This window comes from Oryx dammah, unplaced genomic scaffold, assembly GCF_014754425.2.
Source record: "Oryx dammah isolate SB20612 unplaced genomic scaffold, SCBI_Odam_1.1 HiC_scaffold_21, whole genome shotgun sequence".
Lineage (NCBI taxonomy): Eukaryota > Metazoa > Chordata > Mammalia > Artiodactyla > Bovidae > Oryx > Oryx dammah.
The window spans coordinates 33,506,428-33,532,772 of record NW_024070205.1 but is presented as its reverse complement, the minus strand read 5'-3'; the positions used below and the strand labels follow the sequence as shown (position 1 = coordinate 33,532,772).

Sequence of the window (26,345 nt, the reverse complement as noted above, 5' to 3'; positions counted from 1 at the left end):
TGATTACTTGCCTTTACCTTCCATCACTCCTCTGTGAACCCTGGGTCCTGACAGATTCAGAACTCTAGTAGTGTCAGTCGTGTATGACTCTTTGGGATCCTATGGACTGTAGCCCACCAGGCTCCTCTGTCCCTGGAATTCTCAAGACAAGAATAGTGGAGTGGGTTGCCATTTCCTTCTCCACGGACTCTAGTGACTTCTAAAAATTCCCCTGCATCCCTAGCCTGGCCCCACCTGGGAGGGGATGATCTCCCCATTCTTTCTGCCTTCTCCACGATGAGACTGATGGAGATGTATGGTCCAAGGGGAACTGATGGACAGAGAAGAGACAGTTGCTCAAGCCCTCCAGTCTGGATTACATGTTATTTTGTGCCCCTCTCCCAGAACAGGAACTGTCCCTGGGGCAAATCAGATCCACTAGTCAGCGTGGAAAGCTGATGCCACTGGCTAGAAAGGGAGCTTCCTGGGAGCAGCCCCTCTACCCTAGGACCAAACTCACTCCCAGGAGTGAAGATGTAATAAGCGCCCTCTAGTGGCCGTGAGGTGTCCTGGCGATGCTGGAGAGGTCTTGAGTGGGGGAACTGGTAGAAACTGGGGGCAGCGGCAGGAGTCCCTCCTCTCAGCTCCCAGAAAAGGCCCAGGCTTCCATCCCACGTGACACTGCAACTGGGTGACATTAGATTTTTAAAACATTAAGTCTTTCAGTTCCCATCTACTGAGTTTAGCAAATGTCTTCTGAGCACTTTTTAGATAGATACTGGGCTTACAGATCATCAACAGATTGGAGTCAGGATCCCCATTTCACAGAAAGTTGAGGCTCATCGAGGTGCCTTGCCCAAGGTTACAAAGCTGCTGAGCCAGGCTCTCCATCCTCCCCTGAACCCAGCTGTCCAGACACGAGGCCTCCTGCCAGGTCCCATAAAGACAGAGAAGGGTAGGGTGGCCAGAGCCTCAGATGCAGGCTGGGCTGACCACTAGTTGGGCCGGGCATATTGCTCTCTGACCCACTGCTCTGGGTTCCAGCCTCCCCTGGGGCCTGTCCCCTATCCTGCTTCAGGCTGGCTTCCTCCTGCCTCTGTGTTTGCAGGCTCTATCCCCTCCCTCCCTCCCTCCCTCTCTCCTGTAGCTGTCCTTGCTCTCATTTCCAGCTGCAGGCTGCCAGTACCAACTCTCCCAGGCAGCCTCCTACCCCTCCCATGGGTCTCTCCCCGGGGTCCCTCTATCCTCACTTGGTTCCTGCCTCACTCTCATCCCACAGTAATTTATTCTAGTCATTTGCTTACTTGCCTTTCTCCTCCATCATCCATCCATCCATCACGGGAAGTGGAGGCATTTACCATTTCAAAAAGGAACAATTTTTCTTCAGTTTTTTTTTTTTTTTTGCTGTGACTTGGCATGGGGGATCTTGGTTCCCTGACCAGGGATGGCACATTGGCCCCCTGCATTGGAAGTGTGGACCGCCAGCGAGGAAAGTCCAAAAAAAGAGCAATTTCTAATTATAAAATAATATATATAGATTTGGGCCATATGGGAAATACAGAAACCATATAAAATAGTTAGCTAAAGTCTCCCAGAGTTCCCCTACCACCAGAAGATTACTGCTGTAAAATAATTTTGGCTTCTATTCCAATCATTTTCCCAGGTTCATCCGTATACTTTTGTTTTTCCCAAGTGAAGTCAGGATCACACTGAAAAGTTTTTCATTCTGTCCTATAAAATAACGTCCTGAGAATTTCCACCGTTGGCCAACATTCTCCCCCAACACGAAGTGAAGTGGGCGGTCATCCTGCTCCGTGAATGCCGCAAGGGCAGTGTCCCTGCAGCAAGGGCCCCCAGCGGGGCGCTTGGAGACCCTGCCGAGGGCAAGGCGGTCCCAGCGCGGACCTTGCGGGGCCGGCTGGGCAGGGTGGGGTGGAGGCGGATCGCCGGCTCGCGCCTGCACGCCCAAGTGTCGGTTTCGAGGGGGACCACACAGCAGGGGAAGCTATAGATTTCACGTGATTTCTCCGGAAAACGGACATCCTGAAGTTTGGGGCCAACTCCTGGCAGACACCGGCGGTGACTTCTCGGCGCAGGACCCAGGCTCCCTGCGGTGCCCCCCTCTGCTCCACCTGGGTCAGGCGGTCCCGGTTGCGGACCCAGTGGGGCGGGGCCGCGGGGCGGGGCGCTCCCGCCAAATTCAGGCCCCAGCCGCGCGGCGCGGCGGTATCGCGAGAGCTTGCCGGCAGCGTGCAGGTCCGGGCGGCTCCCCTTCGCGGCCGGCGTCGGCGGCGCAGTGCGCAGGCGCGGCGGGCAGGTTTCCCAGGGCTACAGCCGGCGCAGCCGCCGGCCTGTCCGCCTCCCTGCGCCATGGCAGGCTGCGCGGCGCGGGCTCCGCCGGGCTCCGAGGCGCGCCTCAGCCTCGCCACTTTCCTGCTGGGCGCCTCGGTGCTCGCGCTGCCGCTACTCACGCGCGCCGGCCTGCAGGGCCGCACCGGGCTGGCTCTGTACGTGGCCGGGCTCAACGCGTTGCTGCTGCTGCTCTACCGGCCGCCGCGCTACCAGGTGCGGGCCGGACGGAGGGCCGGGGCGGGGATGGGGGCCGGGCGGGCTGGGCGTCGCGAATGGGCACTGTACCCTCCCGGGGTCGAGGTCCAGGTCGGCCAACAGCGCGGCCCACGAGAGGGGCTGCCTCCCCCGGCCGTGTTCTTAAGCAGCTGAGAGTTCAGGCGGCGGGAGGGCGCCCTCCCCGCCAGTCCTGGGGGCTTGGGGTGCGGGGCCCCTTCGCCCGGCGGAGTGGGTGGAAAATTGCAGTTGGCGCGGTTCAGCAGCTGCGGCAGATGAGCGCGTGGGGTGGGAATGAGCGGGCCCACGAGTTCTTTTATGTAATTTGAGGTGTGGAGAACTACCTACCTACTGTCAAGTCTGAGCTCAGAGGCCCCCGCAGTAACGTGGAAGGGGCTGGGCGCGGAGTCCCGGCTGTCCCTACCGGATTCGCTGCGTGGATTTGGGAGAATCTGGCCAATACGCTAGGTTTACGCTGTTTTCCCATAGCTCTGAATAACAACAATCCTAGTAGTAATGGCAGCTAAAAACTTCTATAGCACTTCCTCTTAAGTACTTTACATGGGTCATTCTCACAGCAGTCCTCAAAGGTAGGTACTGTGGTCATCCCCATGTGTAGATGGAGAAGCCCAGGTCCAGAGAGGTTAAGTAACTCGCCTAAGGCCACAGAGAGGTGAATTTTGGATTTGAGTCCAGGCAGCCCTGCTTCACCCCTTTAACCTCTGAGCAAGTCGACTCAATGGACTTGGTGGTGGCCTACTTAGGCCAGGAAATAGGACATATGCTCTGAACAGCCAGGTGACTGAGCCTCTTTTGGGTCCGTTTCAGATAGCCATCCGAGCCTGTTTCCTTGGCTTTGTGTTTGGCTGTGGAGTGCTGCTAAGTTTTAGCCAGTCTTCCTGGAATCACTTTGGCTGGTAAGAAGTGCTTTGGGAACCATAGTTGTGAGTCAAGGGTGGGTGGATCAGAGGGTCAGTAGTGATGGTCCTGAGTCCCTGGCTGGCTGAAGGCTAGTGAGGGTTCTGAGGGATTGAGACCTCTAGCTTCCTAGATTCCTGCATCCTGGACCTCGAAGGTAGAAGCAGGTCTCTCGTGGCATCCTCCCTGTAGGTGTTCTCATCCACTGCACCTTCAGTAATGTGACCAGCCCTTCCCAGAAAGAGGGTCTTGGTCCTCAGTGACAGGAAGGGGCAAGGCTCTGGCTCGTCTTCACAGGCCTTTTCCGTCTCTAATTTCTATTAGGTCACATCTAATGCTTCCCCCACGGCCTGTGTAGGATTTTCCCTACACTATGATTTCAGTCCCTTGAGCCTTCTAGTCCCTGACCTGGATATGAACCAGTGGCTTCCAGGTAAAAAGCTTTATCTCCTATTGTCAATACTCTGAGCCATCTAATCTTCCTTTGCTGGAATTATTTCGGTTTTTTGGATTTTTGTATTCGACATACATCACTACTTTATTTTGATACTTCCCCTCTTTCATGTTTTACTGTGCGTAATGTCATTTTTTTTTTTAAAGGCAGAAGGCCCATAGTGCCTTCCTAACCTATGTTTTTCTTTTTTTTCCCCCTCCTCCTGTGATACTCAAAGACGTAGTCCCTTTACAACCCCACTTTCTGCAAACCTTGGGAGTAATGTGGGTGCCTGTGCCTGATATCCACTCTCAGGTGACAACAGAATATCATCAGAAAATTCAGGGACAGTTCAGAACAAACCAGTGCTTGGACTTATGGCTAACTTAATTCTCTTGCCTCAACTTACCTTATGTTCTTTTTGTTTTTAAATAGGTATATGTGCTCCCTGTCATTGTTCCACTATTCTGAATATTTAGTCACAGCAGTCAATAACCCCAAGAGCCTGTCCTTGGATTCCTTTCTCCTGAATCACAGTCTGGAGTACACAGTCGCAGCTCTTTCTTCTTGGATAGAGTTCACACTTGAGAATATCTTCTGGCCAGGTCAGTGTGCCCTGCTCTCCCACTCCAGGGGAGATGGGCGGCCTCCGCGGGGGCCTGAGGACAGTGGCCTGGCTTCACCTCCCAGGTCTAATCTCTCTGAGTGATTTTCCCCAGATCTCTATCCTCACTAAGCTCTTTATAAAGGGCGAGCTTCGCCTGTGAATTCCACCTCTGGATTTTGAATGGGGGACATGTTGACCTTTCACTTTAAGCCCTGGGAGACGTAGTTTGCACCATCTAACATGAAGTTCCAGCCTCTGATAGCTGTAACCTCCAGTTTTATAATCGGGGGAGGTGGGGTCTGGATCTGTTCATTTTCTGCGACTTGAGAAATTTCATATGAAAATGTTTACTAGCAAAAACCACTGCATCTGGTAGCTACTCTGACACTGAACTTTGTGCAACAAGTTAAATAACATATATGTAGTTCCTCAGATTCAGTAGAGGGCCAAGGTGGGAAATGCTGAGCCGTCTTCACTTCACTTAGCTGCTCTAGCCCCCAGAGGAAGGATGGGAGCCCATCAGCTCTTTGCCTCAGTGCTCTAACTGGACTGTTGGTGCTTCAGAGTAAATGGATGAACAGCACAGTTTGGGGGGCTGAGTTTGGCTTGTCATTAAACTTCAGTGTGATGGCCAGCGCGGATCCCCCACCCCTAGCATGTTTCCTAGTGTCCCAGTCTTTGGAAACAGGTGAATTTCAAGCCTGCAGAGGGAGAGCTCGGTGGTCCAGGGTCTTCACTCCCCCTTTGTCACCGTCTCTGTCCTGCAGAGCTGAAGCAGATCACCTGGATCAGCGCCACGGGGCTGCTGATGGTGGTGTTTGGAGAGTGTCTGAGGAAAGCGGCAATGTTTACAGCTGGTTCCAATTTCAACCACGTGGTGCAGAATGAAAAGTCGGAAACCCATACTCTGGTGACCAGCGGAGTATACGCGTGGTTCCGGCATCCGTCCTACGTCGGGTGGTTTTACTGGAGTATTGGAACCCAGGTATGGTGTCAGAATCAATGCCAGTCCCCTTTAAAATTCTTAAAAATAATACCTTAAATCGACAGATAATTCAAATACCATGAAATTCACCATTTCAGGGTGTACGATTCAGTGGCTTTCAGCGTATTTACAAATAATTCAAATACTGTGAAATTCACCATTTCAGAGTGTTCGATTCAGTGGATTTCAGTGTATTTACAAAGTTGTTGGTTCTCCCCCACCTTTTCTTTTTAAAATGTTGTATTTATTTATTTATTTATTGGTGGTGTCACATGGCTTGTGGGACCAGGGGTTCCTTGACCAGGGTCGAACCTGGGTCCTAGACAATAAAAGCAGAGTCTAACCACTGGACCACTAGAGAATTACCTGTTGGTCCTTTTTTATTTTTAATTTTTATGAATTTATTTGTTTTTGGCTTCTCTGGATATCCTTTGCTGCTCGTGGGCTTTCTCTAGCTGCAGGAAGCAGGGGCTGCCCTTCCTTATGGTGCTTGGGCTTCTCACGGAGGTGGCTTCTCTTGTGGAGCTCTGTCCGCTCTAGAGCACAGTAGTTGTGGCACATGGGCTTAGTTGCTTGAGGCCTGTGGAGTCTTGCCAGACCAGCGATAGAACCCTATCTGTGTCGGCAGGCAGAGTCTTAACCACTGGGCCACCAGGGAAGTCCTGGTCCTTTTTATATAGGTACACAGGTTCCCTGCTGTGTTTCAAGTGATAATTGAATAAAAGTCAAAAGAACTAATTTAGTCTTTAACATTTTTTGCTGTATACTTAAACCCGGGTGTCCCAAACTTGTAAACTCTCGGCGATTCTGGGTGCTGTTGCCCCATCTTTCGTACCCCTTTTCTACCTCTTTAACTTAGATTTGGAGCCTCACCCAGTGGGGTGAGGACAGAGATGCAGATGTGGGGAGAGCCCTCTGCCACTCAACGGGCAACTTAGCAGATTTTCATTAGAAGCTGCTATTAATGAGCCCTGATGGTGCAGGTGGTAAAGAACCTGCCTTGCCAATGCAGGAGACATAAGAGATACAGGTTTGATCCCTAGGTGTGGAAGATCCCCTGGAGGAGGGCATGGCCATCCCCTCCAATGTTCTTGCCTGGAGAATCCCCATGGACAGAGGAGCCTGGTGGGCTACAGTCCATAGGGTCGAAAAGAGTCGGACAGGACTGAAGTGACTTAGCACACAGCACAGCACACACACAGCACGTTAGTGAGCCCAGAGTCATGTGTCAGGTTTAACGTGAGTGATGGAGGTTTGCTGGGTCTTAGGCTGCAGACTGAGCCTTGTGTCTGGACAGTTGTCTCTTGAATCTGTTCTCTTAGACCTAGAAGGACTTGGCCAGAGTATGTGGGTAGAGCTTAGAAGATTCATCACCTCTTTGGGAACATCCAGTCTGGGCCCCAGGCATCCCATTGCAGGCTGGTACCTGGGGACCCTCTGGTGACCCTCAGTGGTATAGAAGGGGCAGCTTCTTTTGCGGCATTCATTTAAAAATGTGCATTTCCGCAGCTTCCTGTGTTAACAATCACATTCTCTGGATACAGACTGATTGCAGAGGAACCATGTAGTTTGCCATAAATGCTGACTAGTAAGCCTGAGTGCTCTAGGACTCAAGGTTTTGTTTTCCTTTTTAAATTTATCTGGCTGCGTTGAGTCTTCCCTGGTGGCTCAGTCAGTAAAGAGTCTGCCAGCAGAAGAGGAAACCCAGATTCGATCCCGGAGTTGGGAAGATCCCCTGGAGAAGGAAATGGCAACCCACTCCAGTATTCTTGCCTGGGAATTCCCATGGACCAAGGAGCCTGGCGGGCCGCAGTCCATGGGGTCGCAGAGTTGGACAGGACTGGGCCACTGAGCGCGCGCGTGCCGGCTTTCAGGTGTGGCATCTGGCTCTTTGCTGTGTCCTGGGGAATCTCCGTTGCAGTGCACACCGACCGGTAGTTGTGGGCTCAGCAGTTGTGGTGGCATGTGAGGTCTTAGTTTCCTATTGGGATCGAACCCACATCCCCTGCATTAGAAAGCGGATTCTTAACTAGTGGACCACCAGGGAAGTCCTTCAAGAGGTTTTCACACCTCTTTAACTGTAGATCTTTTTACACTGTAACCCAGCACACAGGTGTATGTGAATATAGAATAAATCTTTTCTGAAACAGCCCTTACCCTGCCTGTGTACAAAACACGCTGTGTTGCAGCTTGTTAGTGTTTGTGGCGCTGTTTCTGATGCAGGGGATTGATTTCGGCTCCATGGCGGGCTGTGGCCTAAGAGTGGGAAGACCCACTGTAGGGTGTGCTGAGAGGCCTCACGCGCCTGCCGGCTGGGTGGGTCCCATCTCTGACGTCCACTCCTTGGCCTCCCTTAAGTAGGGTGGCAGCACCACCTCAGAGGCTTGCTCTGGGGGTTGAATGGCTTACTGGTCGGTGGTAAAGGGCTTGGCCTGTGCTGGGAACACAGGAGACACTCAGTAAACAGTGGTGAGAATAAGAAGTGAGGTCTGGTCACCCACTGGGGGAAACACATCCTGGGCAGGGTTGGGGAGGGGAGGTCAGAAGGCTTCCTGAGCTGCACAGAGTGGGCCAAGAAGCTCCTTCTCTGGACTTTGAAAGCTGTGCTAAGGAGGCACGATTAAGGGCACAGTGCTTTCTGAGCAGGGGGAGTGTTTCGAGGGAGGACAGTGTACAGTGTGCATGGGGAGGCTGGGCTGGGGGCAGAGGACCAGGGAGCTGTGGGGTGAGATGGAGCAGGTCCCACGGGTTGGGCTGGGGCAGGAAGTGGACAAACTGGGAGCCATGCGGGAAGGCAGTGGTGGTTACAATGGGAATTCACACGTGGGGTCGCCCTTGTAATTTTTAGATACGTGTCAGGTAAGAGGAACAAGAGAAAAGCAGACCAGCCAAAGCTACAGCAATGAGTGTTCAGTTCTGTTATGAAAGTGATGGTGTGATTTCAGGTCATGGTGCTCTGGCCCTGGGCTCAGGGTCTCTAAGACCCTAGTCACATATCTCGAGAGTCTCTTGGGGCCCTTGACAGGACGCCCTCTGTGGGTGTTGGAGAGCGGCTGACGCCCTTCAGGCTCACGGTGTGGAGTCGCACTGACCCTGGCCCACTAACGCTGTGCTCCTCCATCAGGTGATGCTGTGTAACCCCATCTGCGGGGTGAGCTACGCTCTGACAGTGTGGCGGTTCTTCCGCGACCGGACAGAGGAGGAAGAAATCTCGCTGATCCACTTTTTCGGAGAGGAGTACCTGGAGTATAAGAAGCGGGTGCCCACGGGCCTGCCTTTCATAAAAGGGGTCAAGGTGGAGCTATGACAGGCCCAGGGTGGCCCAGGCCAGGCTGGGGGGCCTCCCGCTCCTCGCAGCCTGGGGACAGAACTGCCTCCTGTCGACCACTCTACAGAATGGATTTTCTTAATCATTTTCTATGTCATCAATTACTCTTCTGGAATATCACTCAAAATCAAATGGTCAGAAGGCCTTAGGACCAAAGGAACCCCCCCCAACCCCCCTACTCCCCACCGCCCTGGAGCAGCCTGCTCTTGGGCTGAATCAAGGTAGGATGTAGATTAAAGGTGGACAAGAAGCAAATAACAGCAATACCCAGCAGCGCCCACCAGACGTGCCTGGGGAGTGCCTAGGCCACACTTCAGCCCTCCACAAGGCCAGGGGTGTTGAGTTATAACCAAGACCCCTGGGGAGAGAGGTGACCTCCCCCCTCACATGAGTGAGGCGCCTGCCACAGGAAGGGGCGCATGGGCTTATTCGTGTTAGAGACACGTTCAGAATCCTCACTTTAACCGAAAAACACAGACAGCACAGCTTTAACCTCCTTATTTCTGTCCTTACATACGTGAGCTTCTCTACAGTTTAAGACACTTCCTTTGGTTCCTCACATATCTCATCCTATTGACTTACCTATTTTTTAAAAATAGCAGTATAAACTCAAAGTGGACTTAACACAGTGTGTGAGCCTCACCCTTTATTCGGCAGAAAGGCAGCATGGATCCCCCAATGACCTGGCTGAGGCTTCAGGTTACCAAGGCTCTCCGCGCCAGGGAGACCGTGGGCCCCTGTGGCTTTCCTAGGGTCCCGGCGCCTGCTCTCCTTCCAAAAGGGCCTGGCGCTACCAGCGACAGGCATGTTAGAGATGTGTCATTTGTCCTTTATCCAAGAAATGTTTCCTGGACACCTGGCTCTGTGCAAGGCATTGTTAAACATTGAGAAATACTGCTCTCCGTTTATTTGGGGGTTGTTCTTATTTTACCATAGCTTATATTTTTGTGTTTTGACTTAAATGTATTAACCATTGATTCCTATGATCTGTTCTCAAACTTCCATCATCCCTAATGCCATTTCAGACTGTCTTCCGAAGGGGTTTGAGCATAAGCAGCTATAAAATTCCAGCAAGTCGACTCATGAAAAAAATAGAGCTGAGATTTAGTCACTACTTTTGTTTTTCAAGTTTGGGGAGAGTGGTTGGCTTTACGAGTCAGACATATGAGCTCTGAGGCGCTTGTTGAATTCTGGATTAGAGAGAGGAACTTGGTCTCAGTGTAACTTCTGTCCGTGAAGCCCTGCAGTGGCGCCCTTGGAGTGTGGATCGAAGGCAGCATCAGGACCTGGCTGGAGCACTGCTACGCCACACCACCTGGCTCTCAAGGAGTCACTAAACCTTTCCGTGCCTAGACCTCCCCATCTGTAGAATGGGTCCATACCACCTACCTCACAGGGGTGTTGTGAAGACTTAGAAGAACGATGTCAAATGTTTTTAACACTTTGGTGAGAGAGATGACAAAACCAGTACCGTGTGAGGTACACACAACTGGACATTGGATGCACTGTACCAGATACCGGAAACGTGTGTTCAAAAAAGCATCTTACCAACTCAAAATGCTATTTATTTCTAGATTTCCTGGCCGAATTAGTGTTTTCATGATTATATATACCAAAGAGGTGTACGGGTTCGTCGGCAAGAGGTGTGACACTTGCTGGAGGGAGGACCCGACCAACTCCAGTCTTGGCCTTCTGAGGTCTTGCCTGCCAACAGCCCAGGTGGCAGCCTCAAGGCGGTAGGTTCCTCTGGCGGGAATGCTGCCTGGTGGGATGTCAAATGCACTTAGTGTGTGTGGGGATTGAATCAGTCCTAAACTTGTTCCCCACGCCACGCTCAGCAAAGTCAACCCACTTAGTAGGACTGCAGGATGGAGGTGGGTGTGACTGCAGCTTTGAGAGTGGCCCCCACTCTCAGAGGGAAAGTTCTTGCTGCGCTAGCCAGATAGGAGCCAGCTTTCCTCAACACTGGGGGCCGTGAGGCTGGCTGTCTAGCACACAGAGAGCCGCTAATAATGCCTGGCTTTATGGACTGTAAGACTGAAGGCGCTGGCCTCTGACGGTCTGTCCCTCCTCCGCCTGCCTGCCAGGCCGGGGGCTCAGGAGGCCAGCCCTGGGGTCCCAGGGAGACGATGCTGTCACACCGCCCACCCGGGCTTGACAGGATGTTCTGCCCTGCTTTGTCTCCCAGGGCGGAAATTAGCAATTACTTAGGGATCAGAGATGAACCGCTTTGGGACAGGCTTTGGCAAGCGATCGACGTTCATCTAGCACTGAGATCTTCAGGTTATTTTTAACTTCATAAATTTAGCAGTGCCAGCGTGCAGGGAGGAGAATCAGGTTAATGAGGTACAGGCTTTTTGGGTATTCCCGAAAGCTTATCTTTGGGTAAGGGCCACATCGCCAGTTCCCTCCAATTAAGAAACTGTCAGGAGACTTCTTTTTCCATCGCAGGTTTCAAAGCGGAGACTCTGAAATGGAAGAGAGGCGCCGCATAGAACAAAGTTGTTTTGAAGCAGTGTAAAACAAAACACTTTATGGGAGTTTGCAGGCTGGGGCCAAGAATGCTGGTTTATGGAGAAGAAGTTGTGGGGCGAACCTGACAGAAGGCAGCATACCCCACCTTTTCATGGTCATGGGCCATTTTGTACACCTAAAAAGTAAACTGTCTTAATCCCTTTAACTTTCTAACTCTGGTTGGTTATCATGATGGGGAAACGTCCCTGAACCCAGGGGTTGCGTTAATAGCTCTCCTTTTGGTAGCAGCCGCTCCATGATGGGAATGGTGACTCGCTGGCCCTTCTCTGCACTTTCTTAACTGCCTTAGATAGTTGTGCTCTCCGCTCCGCGTTTTGCTTCTGTAGCGACTTAGCAAGACCAGGCCACACCCAGCCTGTCTGGCTGTGGGGGCGGTGGTGGTGGGGAGACTTACTGTCAGTCTGCCCTCCTGGGCTCGCTCCTGTGGGTCTGTCCCATAGCTAAGCTAGGAGAGTAACCTTACAGAGTAGTTGCTCTTCTTTTTACATGCAGAAATGTTTATTTAAATATTGGATTTTCTTTCACAGATACTGATGATTTCCAATTCTTAAATAAAACTGTACTTGATTTCGCTATGAACAACAGTGTGACTGTGTGGGATTCAGAAACTCTTAAGGTCTTGTTACTTCCAGTTAAGAAACGTCCAGAACCTACAGCATAAAGCCAGACGTATCTGCCTCCTTGGTTCTGTTCTGAGTTCCTCCTTTTAGGGGTGTGTTCCTCCTGTCCATACCCCACCACCAATGTAGAGGCCCGCCCCTCCCCCACGCCCCCGCCACCGTGGAGGTCTGTGATGCTTTGGGATGGGACCTGGGTGCACACAGCAGGTATGCAGGCCTTGGGTGCTGACGTGACCAGTGGACCAGTGTATTGACCTGCAGGCCCACCTGGCACATGAAAGCCACCTGAATCACTAAATCAAGCTGGTATTTGTTTAAGATGTGACTCTTGGCATCATTTTGCCTCCAGAACTTTGAATGTTAGGTCATGCAGGTCGTTGTTCAGTTGCTCAGTTGTGTCGGACTCTGTGACCCTGTGGACTGCAGCACGCCAGGCTTATCTGTCCTTCACTATCTCCTGGAGCTTATTCAAACTCATGTTTATTGAGTCAGTGATGCCATCCAACCACCTCATCCTCTGTTGCCCCCTTCTCCTGTCCTTATCTTTCCCAACATCAGGGTCTTGCAGGTTAATTTTCATGTTTAAGTGTTCTGTTTAAGTTTCACTTGACAAAAAGGCTACTGGGTAAGAATGAAAAACCACCGGAGCAAAGTTGCGGGTGAATTATGCTTTAACGTCATCAGAGGTGCACACAGGAGAGTGACAGCAGGTGGGGACAGTTGTGGGTACATGGGTACGGAGGTGCTCTTTCTTTGCTTTATGAGCTCAGCCCAGGCCCCACAGTGAGAAAAGCTGGAGCGAAGGTTTTTCCCCTAGGCTGAGTCAGCACTAGGATCACGATGGGGTAGAACTTTACAGCTAACAGCGTGGTTCAGAAGGAACAGGCTTCCTCTGAGGCAGAGTAGGTGCTGCCCAGTGGGTTAGTCCAAGAGGCTCGTTCATGAAATTCAGAGGGTGCACCCTGGCAGGAGTTCACAGCCCAGTACACAGGGAGGTGCAGGGTGAACTGGGATGCCTCCTGGAGCCACTGTGATAAGGGTCAGGACTCTGAACCACGAGAAGTCTGGCCTAAGCCAGAGAACCTGAAATAGGGACCTGCTGGAGTGTCTGGGTTTTATTGATGGTAAATGATTACAAATTAAAAAAAAAAAACGAGAACTGTCTTTTCTTCACTCTCCTGGGCTTGATTGGCTTGTCGCAAAGTGCTTGACCCTGGAACTGGTCCCAGGCTAAGCTGGGCGCTCCCTCCAGGTGGGGGCATCACCCCCGTTTTTTGATTTGGGTCTGTGCGCATCTTTGTTTTTCAGTGGAGGCTCCTCTGCAAGGCCGCCCAGAGCTCGTCTGTTTCTCAGCTCTGAGTTCTCCTTCTCTGCAACACTTACTGGATCGCTCCTAAAGAAACACTAGGTGTGACCCCCCTCTCCGCTCCTGTCCCCATCTCCTTGGTGTCCCAGCGCTAAAATCCACCCGGGCAGAGGCTTTTAGAACAGCAAGCCTTCCCAAAGGGCACCAGGGGGTGACCACAGCAGAACCAGAACCACACCACGTCGTCTCCTAAAGGACTCATCTCGCTTCTAAGACTTGTAGCTGCAAAAACGTCCACAGTTCAGACCATTTCAGAGGCTTGTGACCCTGCTCTTTGAGTCGACCCTCCCTTGAAGCAACCAGTCCAGGCACTGCTTTCTGCTCTGTCACCAACCCCACGGTGGCTTTGGACACAGCTGACCTCTCCCCACCCACAGGCCCTCTTAGCTCTGATTTTCTACACCTCCAGTGAAACATGAGAAGATCTGTTTCTGACAGTGTCGCTCTGTTACTACACATTCTTTTCTCCCTCTGGCAAGTATGTTGGCTCCAATGAAGGAAGAAATAACCCTCAGTCACTTTTCCTTGAGTCACATGGCGTAAGAGCCAGGGTGCTCAGAGGTGTGTGGGGAAGGAAGCTGGCAGCTATGGCCATCTGTGGTTACAAAACTCCGGTCATGTCCATCCAAGTCACATCTGTCATCTACGAGGTCACTGGTTTGAAGGCACCACCCAGATTAAGAACCTCTCCAACCCCAGAATTTATACACGGAGGCCCAGACGAGGATGTAGAGCTGGTCAGTGTCAAGCAGGGACCAAGAGAAAACCCTAAGTCTGTCTTTATCATCTGTGTTTGTCTCTGAGATTAAATCATTTGCCTGCTCAGGTTGAAAAGACCCGCCTTACCTGGCCGGGGCCTCGGCATTCACACCATCATCATGCGTGTTTTGTGGATGGTCTGATGGTTCATCCACAGGGACCTGAAACCTGCAAGACAGAAAGCAGTTCCCGGGGTCTGGATGCAGCAGAGCCAGCCCGGTGCAGAGCCGGCCCGGTGCGTGTGCTCAGGTTCACGGCACAAACCCTAACCTGAGCACACCCTCAGGGCCCTCCTCGGGCTTTGGGCCTCAGATATCTACCAGGGGCCAAGGCCATAACAGTGGACAAGAGAGGCTGGGCCCTGTGTTCCTGGGAGCCCTGTTCTGGTCAGGGAGACATGCCAAGGTGGGGCACCGCAGGTCCAAATGGGGGGAGTGACTGTGGGCAAGACCTGCTTTCGATAGGAGGGTTCAGGAAGGCCTCTCTGGTGATGCCCAAGCTGAGGCCTGGGTGACACGGGCCCTGGAACAAGCTGAAGCAACAACATTCTAGGCGGAGGTGGGGAAGTGGAGCCAGTCCAGCTTCTTTGCAGAACCAAAAGGCCATTGTGACAGGTGTGGGGAGGGGCTGACGACAGAGGTGGGCAGGAGGGTCCCAAAAGGACTCTCAGGCCCCACGCCACACTGAAGGTGGGGTGTCTCAGAAGCAAGAGAAGAGCGAGATGAAGGTGACAGACAGTCCAGGCTCATGATCGTTGCTCCAAGGTCAAAGGATGTAGCTGGAAGGTCGCTGATGATGAAGCAAGAGCATATCCAGGGGGTGGGGTTGAAGGGGGTTCCCAGCACTGGGAGGGGAGGAGGCAGAGGGCAACTCTAGACCAACCTGCAAAGTGGTCCACGAAGAGGGGGAGGGGCAGCCTCCCTGCTCACCCCAAACCCCCAGGAACTGGGCTCCAGCCTGAGCTCCTTTCTATTCACTGACACCAACCACAGATGCCGCTTCCTTTCAGAGGTGTGACTGCCAGGGTATTGCCCCTTACAGGCGGGCAGGAGCACACTACTGGCAGCCAACTGCTCACCAAAGCAGGACACATGGAAGGGAAAGGATGCCCACAGAAAAAGTGTGGCTTAGAATGGGCACACAGTGTGAACAAGTGGGGTCTGTGACACCATGATGTCACCTCCACTCAGAGGCCCCCAGGATTACGTCCATCCTGACTGTATGTAACACCAGAGGTTAGTTCTGCTTGGTTTTGAGGTTCTATAAATGGAATCACACAGTATCTGGAGTAAACTGCACAGCCTAGGAGGACACTGTCATTAGTCCTGGGTGGACAGGGATTTGATAAAGACTCTGCAAGAGGAGGACTTTCCTGGCGGTCCAGTGCCTAAGACTCCTCATTCCCAATGCAGGAAGTCTGAGTTGGATCCCTGGTCCGGGAACTAGATCCCACATGCTGCAATTAAGACTTAGCATGCCGCAATGAAGGTCCCGCATGCCACAACTAAGGTCCAGGGCAGCTAAATAAGTGAATATTTTTAAAAAACTGCAAAAATTATGATGAGTGCAACCACTCAGTGTGACTTGTTAACGTAGTCACTTAAAAGGTGGCTTGGGGCTTCCCTCGTGGTTCAGTGATTAAGAATCTGCCTTGCAATGCAGGGGACACTAGTTCGATCCCTGATCTGGGAAGATCCCACATGCCACAGGGCAACTCAGCCCATGGGCCACAACTAATGAAGAACCATGCTCTTAGAGCCCGTGCTCCACAACAAGAGAAGCCCACTCAGTGAGAAGCCCAAGCACTGCAGCTAGAAAGTAGCCCCTGGTCACCGCAACTAGAGAAAGCCCTTGCATAGCAATGAAGAGCAGCACAGCAAAAAATCAATATGTAAATAAATATTTTTAAAAATAATAAAGTTAAAAAATAAAAAGTGGCTTGGCAGTTCTGGATGAATACAGCAATTGTACACACACACTCTTAATTTTCCTCCTTCCCAAAACTCACTAAAACTAGTAAAGGGACCAAAACAATGAGGGGGGAAATCCTCTCCAGGTTGACAGCAGGAAAGAAGAACAGCAACATCTGGAAGCTGGAGAGCAGTAGACAAGTGTCCACTAATTCAGCAGACCTGAGAAGCTGCAGTCCCACCAGTCCCCACCACAGAATCCCCAGGGCCCCAGGAACAGGCAGCCTGTTGCTTCTGTGACTTAGGGGCTGGGACTGAAATAGGACAGTGAAGGTTAAGATCCCTACCTCTGAACAGCTGCAACCCCCCAACCCTGAATTCAGAAAGGTTAGTCTCTGGGAGGGTATGACACACAGATGAGAACTACTAAAAACCAGAAAATTAGGTGTGCAGACAAATGATCCACATGGTGACCTTCTAGGAAGGAAACTGGGCAAAGATCTAAAACTGACATTGGGGCATTAAAAAAAATGAATCATGGGGCTTCCTTGGTGGCTCAGTGGTAAAGAATCCTCCTGCCAATGTAGGAGACACGGGTTCGATTCCTGGTCTGGGAAGATTCTACATGCTGCAGAGCAATTAAGCCTGTGCTCCACAGCTCCTGAGCTTATGTTCTAGAGGCCAGGAGCTGAAACTACTGAGCCCATGCTCCACAACATTGGATGCCTCCTCAGTGAGAAGTCTGCTCGTGGCAACTAGAAGGCAGCCCTTGCTTTCTGCCACCAGAGAAAAGCCTGAGCAGCCACGAAGACCCAGAACAGCTAAAAGTAGAAAGAAAAAAAAAAGGCAAAACAAAAAACCCCACCTACCCAGATGCCTCACATGACCCACATGCTCAGAGCTCGAGCTTGCTCTCCCCCACCTCACTCCTAACATGAAGAGGCAATCAAAGATTTTCTGACATCTGACAAAAGCCTTTACCATGGAAAGTAGAAACCGAAACGGAAAGTAACTTGGAGAAAACAGCCTTCAGGAAAAAGGAAACTTAAAAAAAAAAAGGAAAAAAGTCTATCAGCTCCCTAAGGGGTAGATATCATGTCCATGAAACAACAGAATGCTATGTAACTAGAGCAGTAAAGGTACCAAAAACACCTCTTTGGAAGTGAAAGACAATTTATAACATTTAAAAGAGCTCTTGGGGACTACCCTGGTGGTCCAGTGGTCTCTGTGCTCTCAATGTGGGGAGCATGGGTTCAATCCCTGGTCTGGGAACTAGATCCCACATGCCACAACTAAGAGTTCAAGTGCCACAGCTAAAGATCACAATGCAGTATTGAAGATCTAAGATCCCACGTGCTGCAACTAAGACCCAGTGCAGCCAAATAAATAAATATATTGTTTAAAAGAGCTCTTGGAAATTTTCTTCAAAAATGAACTAAATAGACAAGTTGGAAGATAAAAGAAGAAATCTCCCAGAAAGTATGGCAGGTTAATGAAGAGATGGAAAAAAAGGACTGAAAAGGGAAGGTAAATCAGAGGACCAGCCACAGAAGGCCAGTATTCAATAAGAATTTCAGAAAGTAGAGAAAATCAATTAACCAGTTCAAAAAGAAATATGCCCAGACAAGGACACATAATTCCAGACTGAAAGGACCCACTGATACCCAATGGATAGAACGTTTGCTATTGTTTAGTTGCTAAGTCACGTCCTATTCTTTGCAACCCCATGGAGTATAGCTAGACCTGCACCAATGTCAAATTTTATAACACTGGGAGCAGAGAAGATTCCACAAGCTTCTAAAGAGAATAAGTAGGTCACATTACAAGGATTAGGAATCAAAATGCTTTCAAACTTCTCAAAGACAACCTTGGAAGCTAGAAGACAATAGAGCATTGCCTTTAACGGAGATAATTCCCAATCTAGAATTTACATTTAGAATTCAATACCCAGCAAAACTATCAGTCAGTCAAGCATGAAGGCAGAATAAAGATACTACAGGAACTTCCCTGAAGGTCCAGTGGTTAAGACTCCAGTGTTCCAATGCATGGGACAAGGGTTCAATCCCTGGTTGGGAATATGGTCCCACATGTCTTGCAGTATGACCAAAAGATAAAAAGAAAGAAAGATACAGCAGACTTGTGTCGTTCAAAACATGTCTGTCCCATCCTCTTAAGATGCTGTTTGGAGGATAGAAAGTGAAAGTGAAGTCGCTCAGTTGTGTCTGACTCTTTGCGACCCCATGGACTGTAGCCCACCAGGCTCCTCCCTCCATGGAATTTTCTAGGCAACAGTACTGGAGCCACCAAATCATGAATGAAGGCATGTGGCATATTGGAATCAGATCTCACTTTGGAGCAAGGCACATGGAGTTCCCTGGAGGATGGTAGAAGGAGAATCTAGGCTGACCACTGTATACCAGTGCTACAGGGCAACCACCCTGGGGCTTGTGACTTGAGAGGCAGGCAAATTGAGGACTTGCCACCAAGAAACCCTCTGCCCCTGTAACACTTCCAGTGCCCAAGGATGGTGCTGAGAGTCTGGTCCAGGTCCCTGTCTAGACTTAGCTTAACCATGGGCTAGGGAAGTTCTCTCTCCTCTGTGTCCTGCTGCCTGAATCAGCTGAAGATCCTCATTTCACCCCCAAAGTGTAAAGAGGTGGGTGATTGTGTGCCTAGAAGCAGAAACTCAGAGCAGCCCATTCATTCTGTGTTTTAGCAGAGGTCTAGCACCTGACCTGCCCAGATCATGACCTGGCCCACTTCCCTGATAGGAGCTCTTCCAAAGGTGTGGCACTTTCTCTATCCACATCCTGAAGTACCTTGGTTCCCCCAGAATACCTCCAGTCTCACCTGGGCTCCAGTCGCTCCTTCACCTTGGCAATGGAGCGGATATAGGGCGTGATTTGCTTGGTGATGGTGGTCAAGTAGGCATTCTCCTGCTTCAGCTGGAGAAGGTCATGGAGCTGGGCTGTGGGGGCCCAGGCCAGAGCATTAGGTCTTGTTGGCTTCAGATCCTCACTCTCCAGCCTCAATCCATGTAAATATCCCAACTATTTGAGTGATTACCTCTAATTAAAGCATGAGGTAAGATACCTAAAGTCATCCTACTTACTGAATTCTGACCTCAGATATATTTTTGGGGGGTCAGTTAGCAGCTGTGAGTCAAGAACTAAGTGGGGGACTTCCTGGTGGTCCAATGGCTAAGACTCCACACTCCCAATGCAGAGGATTTGGGTTAGATCCCTGGTAAGGGAACTAGATCCTCCATACCACAACTAAGACCCGGCACAGCCAAATAAATAAGAAGAGCTTGGGAGTTCAAATCTGGTTATCGGGTAACTGGCTTCCTGCCCCTGAAAGCATGTGGAGGGGAGCACTCAGTAGCAGCTGCCCGGGACCTTCATATATCTCCTGTTCGTTAGCCACCCGCTGGTAGGAGTCCTCCCAAATCTGAAAGAGAAAGTAAGTTGGATATTGCACATGGCCAAGTTGGAAGTTCCATCGGGGCCATTTCTGTCCTCTAGCTGCTCAGAACCACAGGGTGCTCCCAGGCAGTTCCCATGGTTCCAGGCAGCAGAGACCCAGGTTCCAGAGCCTGTGAGGGCCTCCTGGGGCCCCAGGCCGAGGTCCTCCCCACCACTTCCTGTCTGGGGGTAGCCCACCGACATGCTGGCAGGTGGGGCTGCAGGGGAGAGAGGTGCCTTGGGAGGGGCTACCTCCTGGAAGACTGCTCTCAGGCCCTCCACGGAAGCATACTCCGAGGCGATCTGGGCGTCCACCTGCAGGGCCTTGTGTAAGATGTCGCCCATGATCTCGGCTTTGATGAGCGAATGGTGCTTGGTGAGGTCCCGGTGCAGCTCCTGTACCTGGTCCTTCAGGTTCTGCATCTCCACCTGCAGGCGCTGGGGGAGGGGAAAGACCCGTGTGTGCCTGTGTGCCCTGCAGGCTGGGTGCACTGCGGGGGGCCTCGGTGGAGGTGCGCCTGGCAGCCCTGGTGGCCGGATGAGGTTTGGCCACTGCACTTTGGCGCGAAGGGGTGGGGCCTTTCCTCGCTGGCCCATCCCGGCCCCCTCACCCGGTAGGAGTCCTCGTAGTGGCGGCAGTGCTCCGTGAAGGGTGAGTCGTTGCCCTCCGCCAGCAGCACCTTGGTACTGATGGACCGGTGCAGTGTGGGCTTTTGGACTGGCGACCCCAACATCTTCCCTACTGGGGAAGGGCAGCCGGGCCCCCTCAGCACCTTGGGGCCTGAGCCCCCTGCGAGCCTGGGGAGAGAACTCGTGTGGATGTGGCTGTGGGGGTCCAGAGGGTCCTCCCTTACCCCAGCCTCTCACCCCAGGCGGCACACCAGAACCACGCAGGGGCCCCCAATAAACCTGATGCCAGGCTTTGTCCACCCAAGACCAATGACATCAGCAGGGTATTTTTAAAAATCCTGAGAGTTATGCCAGCATGCAGAAGAGTCCATCAGGATGTCCTCAGGGCTGGTCCCCAGCACACCGTAAGTTCATGCACACACGCGGGACCTTGCAAATTTGGTCTGATATCCAGTCTCCTGTGCCTGGGGCCCTGGGACCCTTGGCAGACAACCTCAGCTTAGGCATTTCTCCTAACTCCTAGGGATCTCCAGCTCTTTAGACTGACCCCCATTCCCAGAAGTCAGACCCCCTGTGGCTTCTGGTGACCGAGACCCCAATCTAAGCTACCCTTCCTTTCAGGGCTTAGACACCCCAATCCAGGTGCACAACTGCGGTTGGGGGCAGCCCCTGAGTCCTCCTGTTTATGCCTGACCCGGCTCCAAGCCCAGTCTACGTGGGCTTCCGACCAGGATGGCTGCTTTCAGGCTGGGCAGGCTCCGGCTTGGAGGTCAGTAGGTGCTCAGACGCTGCGCCGGGAGCTTGGTGAGCTGAGAAAGTCTGCCCCCACCCCAGTGGAAATCTTGTGCCCGCCTCCCCGTTCCCGGCCCAGCGCCCTCGCGGCTCACGTGCTAGTGCCACCCCCGGCGCCCGCCGCGCGGCGTGGCCCCAGCAGCAGCAGCGGCTCCAGGCAGCGCGCGAACTCGGCACGGTGGTCACTGGCGATCTGGGAGCCAGGATGAGGTCGTGAGGTAGGTCCCTGCGGGCCCGCACCCCCGCCCGCGGCCCACCCCATGCCCCGGTCTCCCCGGCCCACTTTGCGTCCTCGGCCCGTGCCTCCACCCCCGGGCCACCCCGCGCCCCCACGCACCTTACTGCTCTGTGCCGGCCGCAGGCGATGTGGCCGCGTGACGATGCCCTGCAATCTCTCCATCAGCTCCTGCGGCCGGCCGGGGGAGGGGGAAAGGGAAGGGCTCTCAGGTGGCTGGGGTGACACTGAGGGGAGGGGTCGGAGGGCGAGTCTGCCTTTAGGGTGGTTACTTGCCTTCCCATCCTCCCTGGGATTGGCCGATGTCCACCCCAACCTCTCCCACCCCAAATCGACAGGAAAGGTTGGGATGTCTGGACTTCAGTAGACTCTGCGGTTTTGGGGAGGAGGTTTATGCTCCCTCCAGGCTCTGCTTGTCCTCTTATTTATTTATTGGCTGCACTGGTGGCTTTGGGGGATCTTAGTTCCCCCGCCAGGGACTGAACCTTACAGAATCCTAACCACTGGAGACCACCAGGGAATTCCCTGCTGTCCTCTTAAAAGGGCTCCGCTGGCCCCCAAGTAGTTTGTAGATGACGATGTGGAGGAAGTGGCCAGCCTCCAGGGAACAGGCTGCCCAGCCCTGAGGTGTGGGTCTCAGATGTGCACACTGGGTTCCTGCTGGGGAGGGGGACCCAGGAGCTGGGGGCACTCACGTAGCCCAGGTCCAGGAACTCGGCCTTGTTGGCCAAGCTGAGGAAGGAAGAGCAGATGACCAGGTGAACCTGCAAGAGGGCCACTGCTCAGTGCCTGGGCGGGGTGCCCAGCCCCATGCCCCCAGCTCCCCTTACCTGCAGGGTGGGCAGCAGAGTGGCCAGATGGGAGAGCTGCTCCTTGAAGGCCTTGTCCTTCTCTTCATACTGGCTGGGGGAGGGGCAGGCAGCCTCATCTCCAGGAGGAGGGCTGCCCACCCCCACCTGGGTGGGGCCTCAGAACTGGGTGGTTCCATCTCCCCACCCACTTTATGCATCCTTCCCTGTCTCCCCTTCCCTGAGCCACCCTGCCTTCCCACCATGGGGTGGACACCTGGATGTCTTGCTCTTAGGGTGGGGCGGGGCTGGCCTAGGCTCCAGCTGGTGTCTGGAGGTCAAGGGGCAGAGGGTGGAGACCTGCCACCACTCACCTCTGCACGGCCTGCAGCAGCAGCGCTTTCCTCTCTGACAGTTTGTCCTGGGAGGAACGGTCCACTAACTGACTGGGCAGACTTGGCCCTGCCCCTTCCCAGCACTCTCCCATGCTCCTGGGCCCCAGCCACACAGCTGCTTAGGCTGGCTCTCTCTCCAGCCCACAAGCTCTGCTACCCCCGCCTGGGAGCACAGGCAGCCTCATCTTCAATGTCACCTCCTACGGAAAGTCTTCCCTGACCACATCACATCACAGGCCCCAGCCTAGGGCGGGCCCTTGCTCCTCCTCTGAATTTTCCGGGCTACTGAGATTAACTCCTGAAAGTAGTTTAGTGCTTGCTACACTGGAATCTCTAGGAGGGCTGGGGCAGGCCTGGGCCCCAGTCAGGTCATGCTGATAAGGATTCTGGGCTGTAGCTGTTTTAGTCCCCCTACCCCTCACCTGCATGCTGCTGAAGAGGGCCTGGATGGCGGCCTCCTCCTCCGCCGCGCTGCGTCGCACCTCCTCCACCATCGCCTGCAGCAGCTCGATGGCTTCTCGCGTGGCGGTCTGCAGGGCCTTCACCTCCTGGGGACAGGGCGGCCTCAGCCTTCTGGGGGCGCGCGTTCCCAACCCCGGCCCCGGGGCGCCCGGCAGCCCGCGCTCACCAGCACCGCCTGCTGCAGCCGCTCGCAGCCCTGGACGTAAGCTGACTCGAGGTCCACGCAGTGGACGCGGCTCTCCCTGCAGGGACCCCGTGCGTGAGCCCTGCTCCGGACGCTCGCCAGCCCCTCACCTCCTGCGCCCTCTACCCACCCCTGCATGTCCCGGAAGCAGCGGATGCACAGCAGCGACTTCTTGTCGGTGGAGAACAGGACATAGGGCTCGGCGTGCAGCGCTGCGGCGGGGGCGGCGGTGAGGGCGCCGGCCAGCGCCAGCTCCCATCCCTGCCTGGCGCCGGCCCCGTCCCCGCACGCTGCACTCACTGCACTTCTGGAGCACGTCGCGGCAGCGCTGGCCCAAGGCCACGATATCGTGGCGCGCGAACATGCGTGCCCGGTGCGTCTCGTCGCGGCAGCGCGCACACAGCGGCTGCCCACACGTGTTGCAGAAGTACGTGGTCTCCGCGTCCTGCGGACAGAGCTTGGGCTCAGCCCGCTGGTGAACTGGAAGCCTGTGTTTGCGAGTCTCCGGCAGGGGCAGGGCCCAGGGCAGCCCTTTCATGTAAACCCGACGCGCAGCGTTCTGTATCCCCAGTTTACAGACGAGAATATCGAGGTTCAGAGAGTAGGTGAGGGGGAGGTACCCAGAACGGGCTTGAGGAGGGGGTTCCCCAGGGTTGTGGGGGAAGGCAGATACTGTATTTGCAAAACATTTAACTTACAACAGAAACGTATGTGTGCCTGTGGGCAAGACCTATCAAGCCCCTCTTGGCACCCTCAATAGGAGCCACATGGCTGTGTTCACCCCAGCCATTTGGAGTTGGGACTTGACTGGGAGGGGGAAAGGGGTGAAGGTCTGCAGGTGCCCTTCCCTGTGGCTGAGAGTCCAAGGCATCGATCCCAGGAATGGGTATGAAAACACAGACCCCCAACTTCTTTGGCATTCAAGGCTATTTCCTCCTCAAGCTCTCCCTACCTCCTGCGCCTCACCTACTGCTCCTTATCTCCATACTTCCGGGTAGCACATATTCTAGAACTTGCCAGCATACCCTGACCTTTTGCTCCTGTAGGGACATCCTCCTGGGAATCCTCAGACCAGCTTCCACAGTCCGGAGAGAGTCCCCTGTGCACTTCTCAGTCCAGCCCGAAGCCTGGCCTCTGCTCCCAGGTCCTTCAGGATGACCTCTCCCCCAAAACACAGTGTGCTCATATCCCCTGTCCTCTCTGGCTGCAGATAGCGGCTCATGGCTACCCAGGTAGCAGTGGACCCTGGAGGGACTCCAGGTCTGTGCACTGGATTGCTCTTCCTGTTCCATTTCACAACTCTGCCCTGAGTTGGGGGCCAGTAAACTCCCCCCAAATCCAAATGGCTTTAACCCCTGCACCTAGCAGACTGTTGGTTCAAGTGAGTTGTTTTGGACTTCAGTCTCCATACCAGTAAAACAGGGCCTCTGTTCTGGATAGGAGGTGCCTTAGAGAGGGGCTGGAGAGCCCACTGTTGAGTGATTCTCTGAGTATATGGCATCAGGACAGTGCAGCCTGGCACCCTCCGCTCCCCACTGCACCCCAGGTGCCCCTGCCTGCTTGCCGCACTCCAGGTCGCAGTTGGCGCAGCGCACCACCTCGGTGCCATCCCCTGAGCTGTCCACCAGGAACTGCAACAGCCGATCCACTGGAGGGAGCCCGCTGGGGCCCTTCACCACCGTCTGGTGCCTGTGGAGAAGCTTCAGCCTAGTTCCAGATGCCCCTTCCCCAAGGCTCCCTACCCACTTCCTACTGTGTACATTCCAGGCGGAACTAAAAATAGGGTGGGAGGTGGGGTGCCTGCAGGCCTGACATCTATAAATATTTCAGCCAGTGCGCACTCCAACTGGTCCCTTCCCAGCCCTGGAGGGATCCTGGGAGGGGGTTGGTGACTCAGGGTGTCAAAGGCAGAAGCCTCCCCTCAAGCCCCTTTCACTGCATTAGGCAAATTCAGGGCCACCCCAGGTATCCTGAGCTTCCCTGGTAGCCCAGCGGTTAAAGAATCCACTTGCAATGCAGGGGACAAAGGAGGCTTGGTTCAATCCCTGGGTCAGGAAAATCCCCTCGAAATGGCAACCCACTCTAGTATTCTTGCCTGGAGAATCCCATGGACAGAGGAGGAGCCTGGTGGGCTACAGTCCATGGGGTCACAAAGGCTCAGACACAACTGAGCACAGATGCACAGGTAGCTTGAGCCAACGTAACTTGCTACTTTGACCTGAGACTTAAGGACCCCTAAGCGAGTCATTGGGAGTGTTCCGACGCTGAGCTGAGATCACCTACTCCAGCAGCATGCAGTTCCACAGCACAGGCACTCTAGCCTGCCCTTGCTCCCTGATTTATCTTGATAGGCTTTGGGTCATAATCCCAGGTCTCAGTTACCCTGATCTGTAAAATGGGCAGGAGCCTTCACGATCTCTGGCAGAGACACCAGCTGGGTACAGTCTCTCCCCCTTCTTCCTGAAGAGTCTTGGCCTCCCAGCACCCAGATCCCTTCCCAGAGGGAGCTAGCCTCCCCTCCTCTGAGGTTTCCAGGCACTCACTGGCACAGAGGGCAGGCGAGGCGGCCATCAGCAGCGCGGCCACGCAGGCAGCCGGCGCAGAACTCGTGAAAGCAGTCCAGCAGGCAGGGGCGCTCATACTGCGCGTGGCACAGCGGGCACACGAGGGGGTGGCCGCTTGTCCCGTCCAGGGCACCCGGGCCCTCCAGAGGCGTGAAGATAGCTCCGGACATCTTCAGGGACAGCGCAGGAGGGCGGTGGGACGCCCTTCGTTGGGGAGGGCTCTCACCGTGCCCGCGCCGGCATCCGCAGCCCCCCTTCCCCTGCGCCGGTCCCCCTTACCTGTCCGGCCCGGACCCTTCGCGGCGTCCAGAGATCGTGGAGCGGGGGAGCAGCTAGGGTTCAGGGCTGGGGGCTAGCACGCCGGGGCGGGGAGGATGGGCAGGAGGCGCGCAGAGAGGCCAGACCCTGTGCGTCCTCCCACTTCTCCAAGGCGGCCCCTGGAAGGTCAGTGCATCCTACCCAACACCCGGCCTCCCTCTTTACCCCCCACCTAACCTCCCCTTACTCCCACCTCAAGAATTCTCCTGCCGGTGTCCTCTGCGTGACCCGCAGGCGGCACCCCTTCCTCCCCCCGGTGCTCCGGTCTACCTTTCCCAGGTCGGCGGCTGCTGCCTCGCCGCGAGGGCCTGCACCGAATGAACTCCGCGCTCCCCCACCGCTCTGACCCAGGGCCCCGGTCACAGCCACGGCAACGGCCACTGTACCCCCCGCCCGGAGGAGTGTGGCGGGAACGCGCGGCTGGAAACGACCCCGTGGGGCTAGGGTTCGAAACTTGGACCGGATCCCGCCCGGGATGACAGAGCCCCGAGCCCGGAGTCGCCGGAGC

General features: G+C 54.0%; 2 protein-coding genes across 2 annotated transcripts; one reads left to right on the top strand and one right to left on the bottom strand.

Annotated features, from left to right (window-relative positions):
* The first annotated feature begins 2,256 nt into the window (after nt 1-2,256).
* Nucleotides 2,257-11,929, top strand: ICMT (isoprenylcysteine carboxyl methyltransferase). The gene is made up of 5 exons (XM_040263279.1): nt 2,257-2,544; nt 3,373-3,461; nt 4,331-4,500; nt 5,270-5,487; nt 8,612-11,929. The coding sequence occupies exons 1-5, from the start codon at nt 2,350-2,352 to the stop codon at nt 8,792-8,794; spliced, it is 855 nt and encodes a 284-aa protein (XP_040119213.1). The 5' UTR covers nt 2,257-2,349; the 3' UTR covers nt 8,795-11,929.
* A 694-nt stretch (nt 11,930-12,623) lies between these two features.
* On the bottom strand, nt 12,624-26,345 carry RNF207 (ring finger protein 207). The gene is made up of 18 exons (XM_040263282.1): nt 25,799-26,345; nt 25,499-25,689; nt 24,512-24,644; nt 23,256-23,400; nt 23,086-23,167; nt 22,938-23,013; nt 22,732-22,857; nt 22,289-22,335; nt 21,957-22,029; nt 21,822-21,890; nt 21,229-21,297; nt 20,987-21,084; nt 20,081-20,267; nt 19,722-19,907; nt 19,404-19,455; nt 18,856-18,973; nt 14,183-14,263; nt 12,624-13,363 (listed from the first exon to the last, which is right to left on the bottom strand). Exons 2-18 carry the CDS (start codon nt 25,687-25,689, stop codon nt 13,201-13,203), a joined length of 1,896 nt encoding a protein of 631 aa, XP_040119216.1. The 5' UTR covers nt 25,799-26,345; the 3' UTR covers nt 12,624-13,200.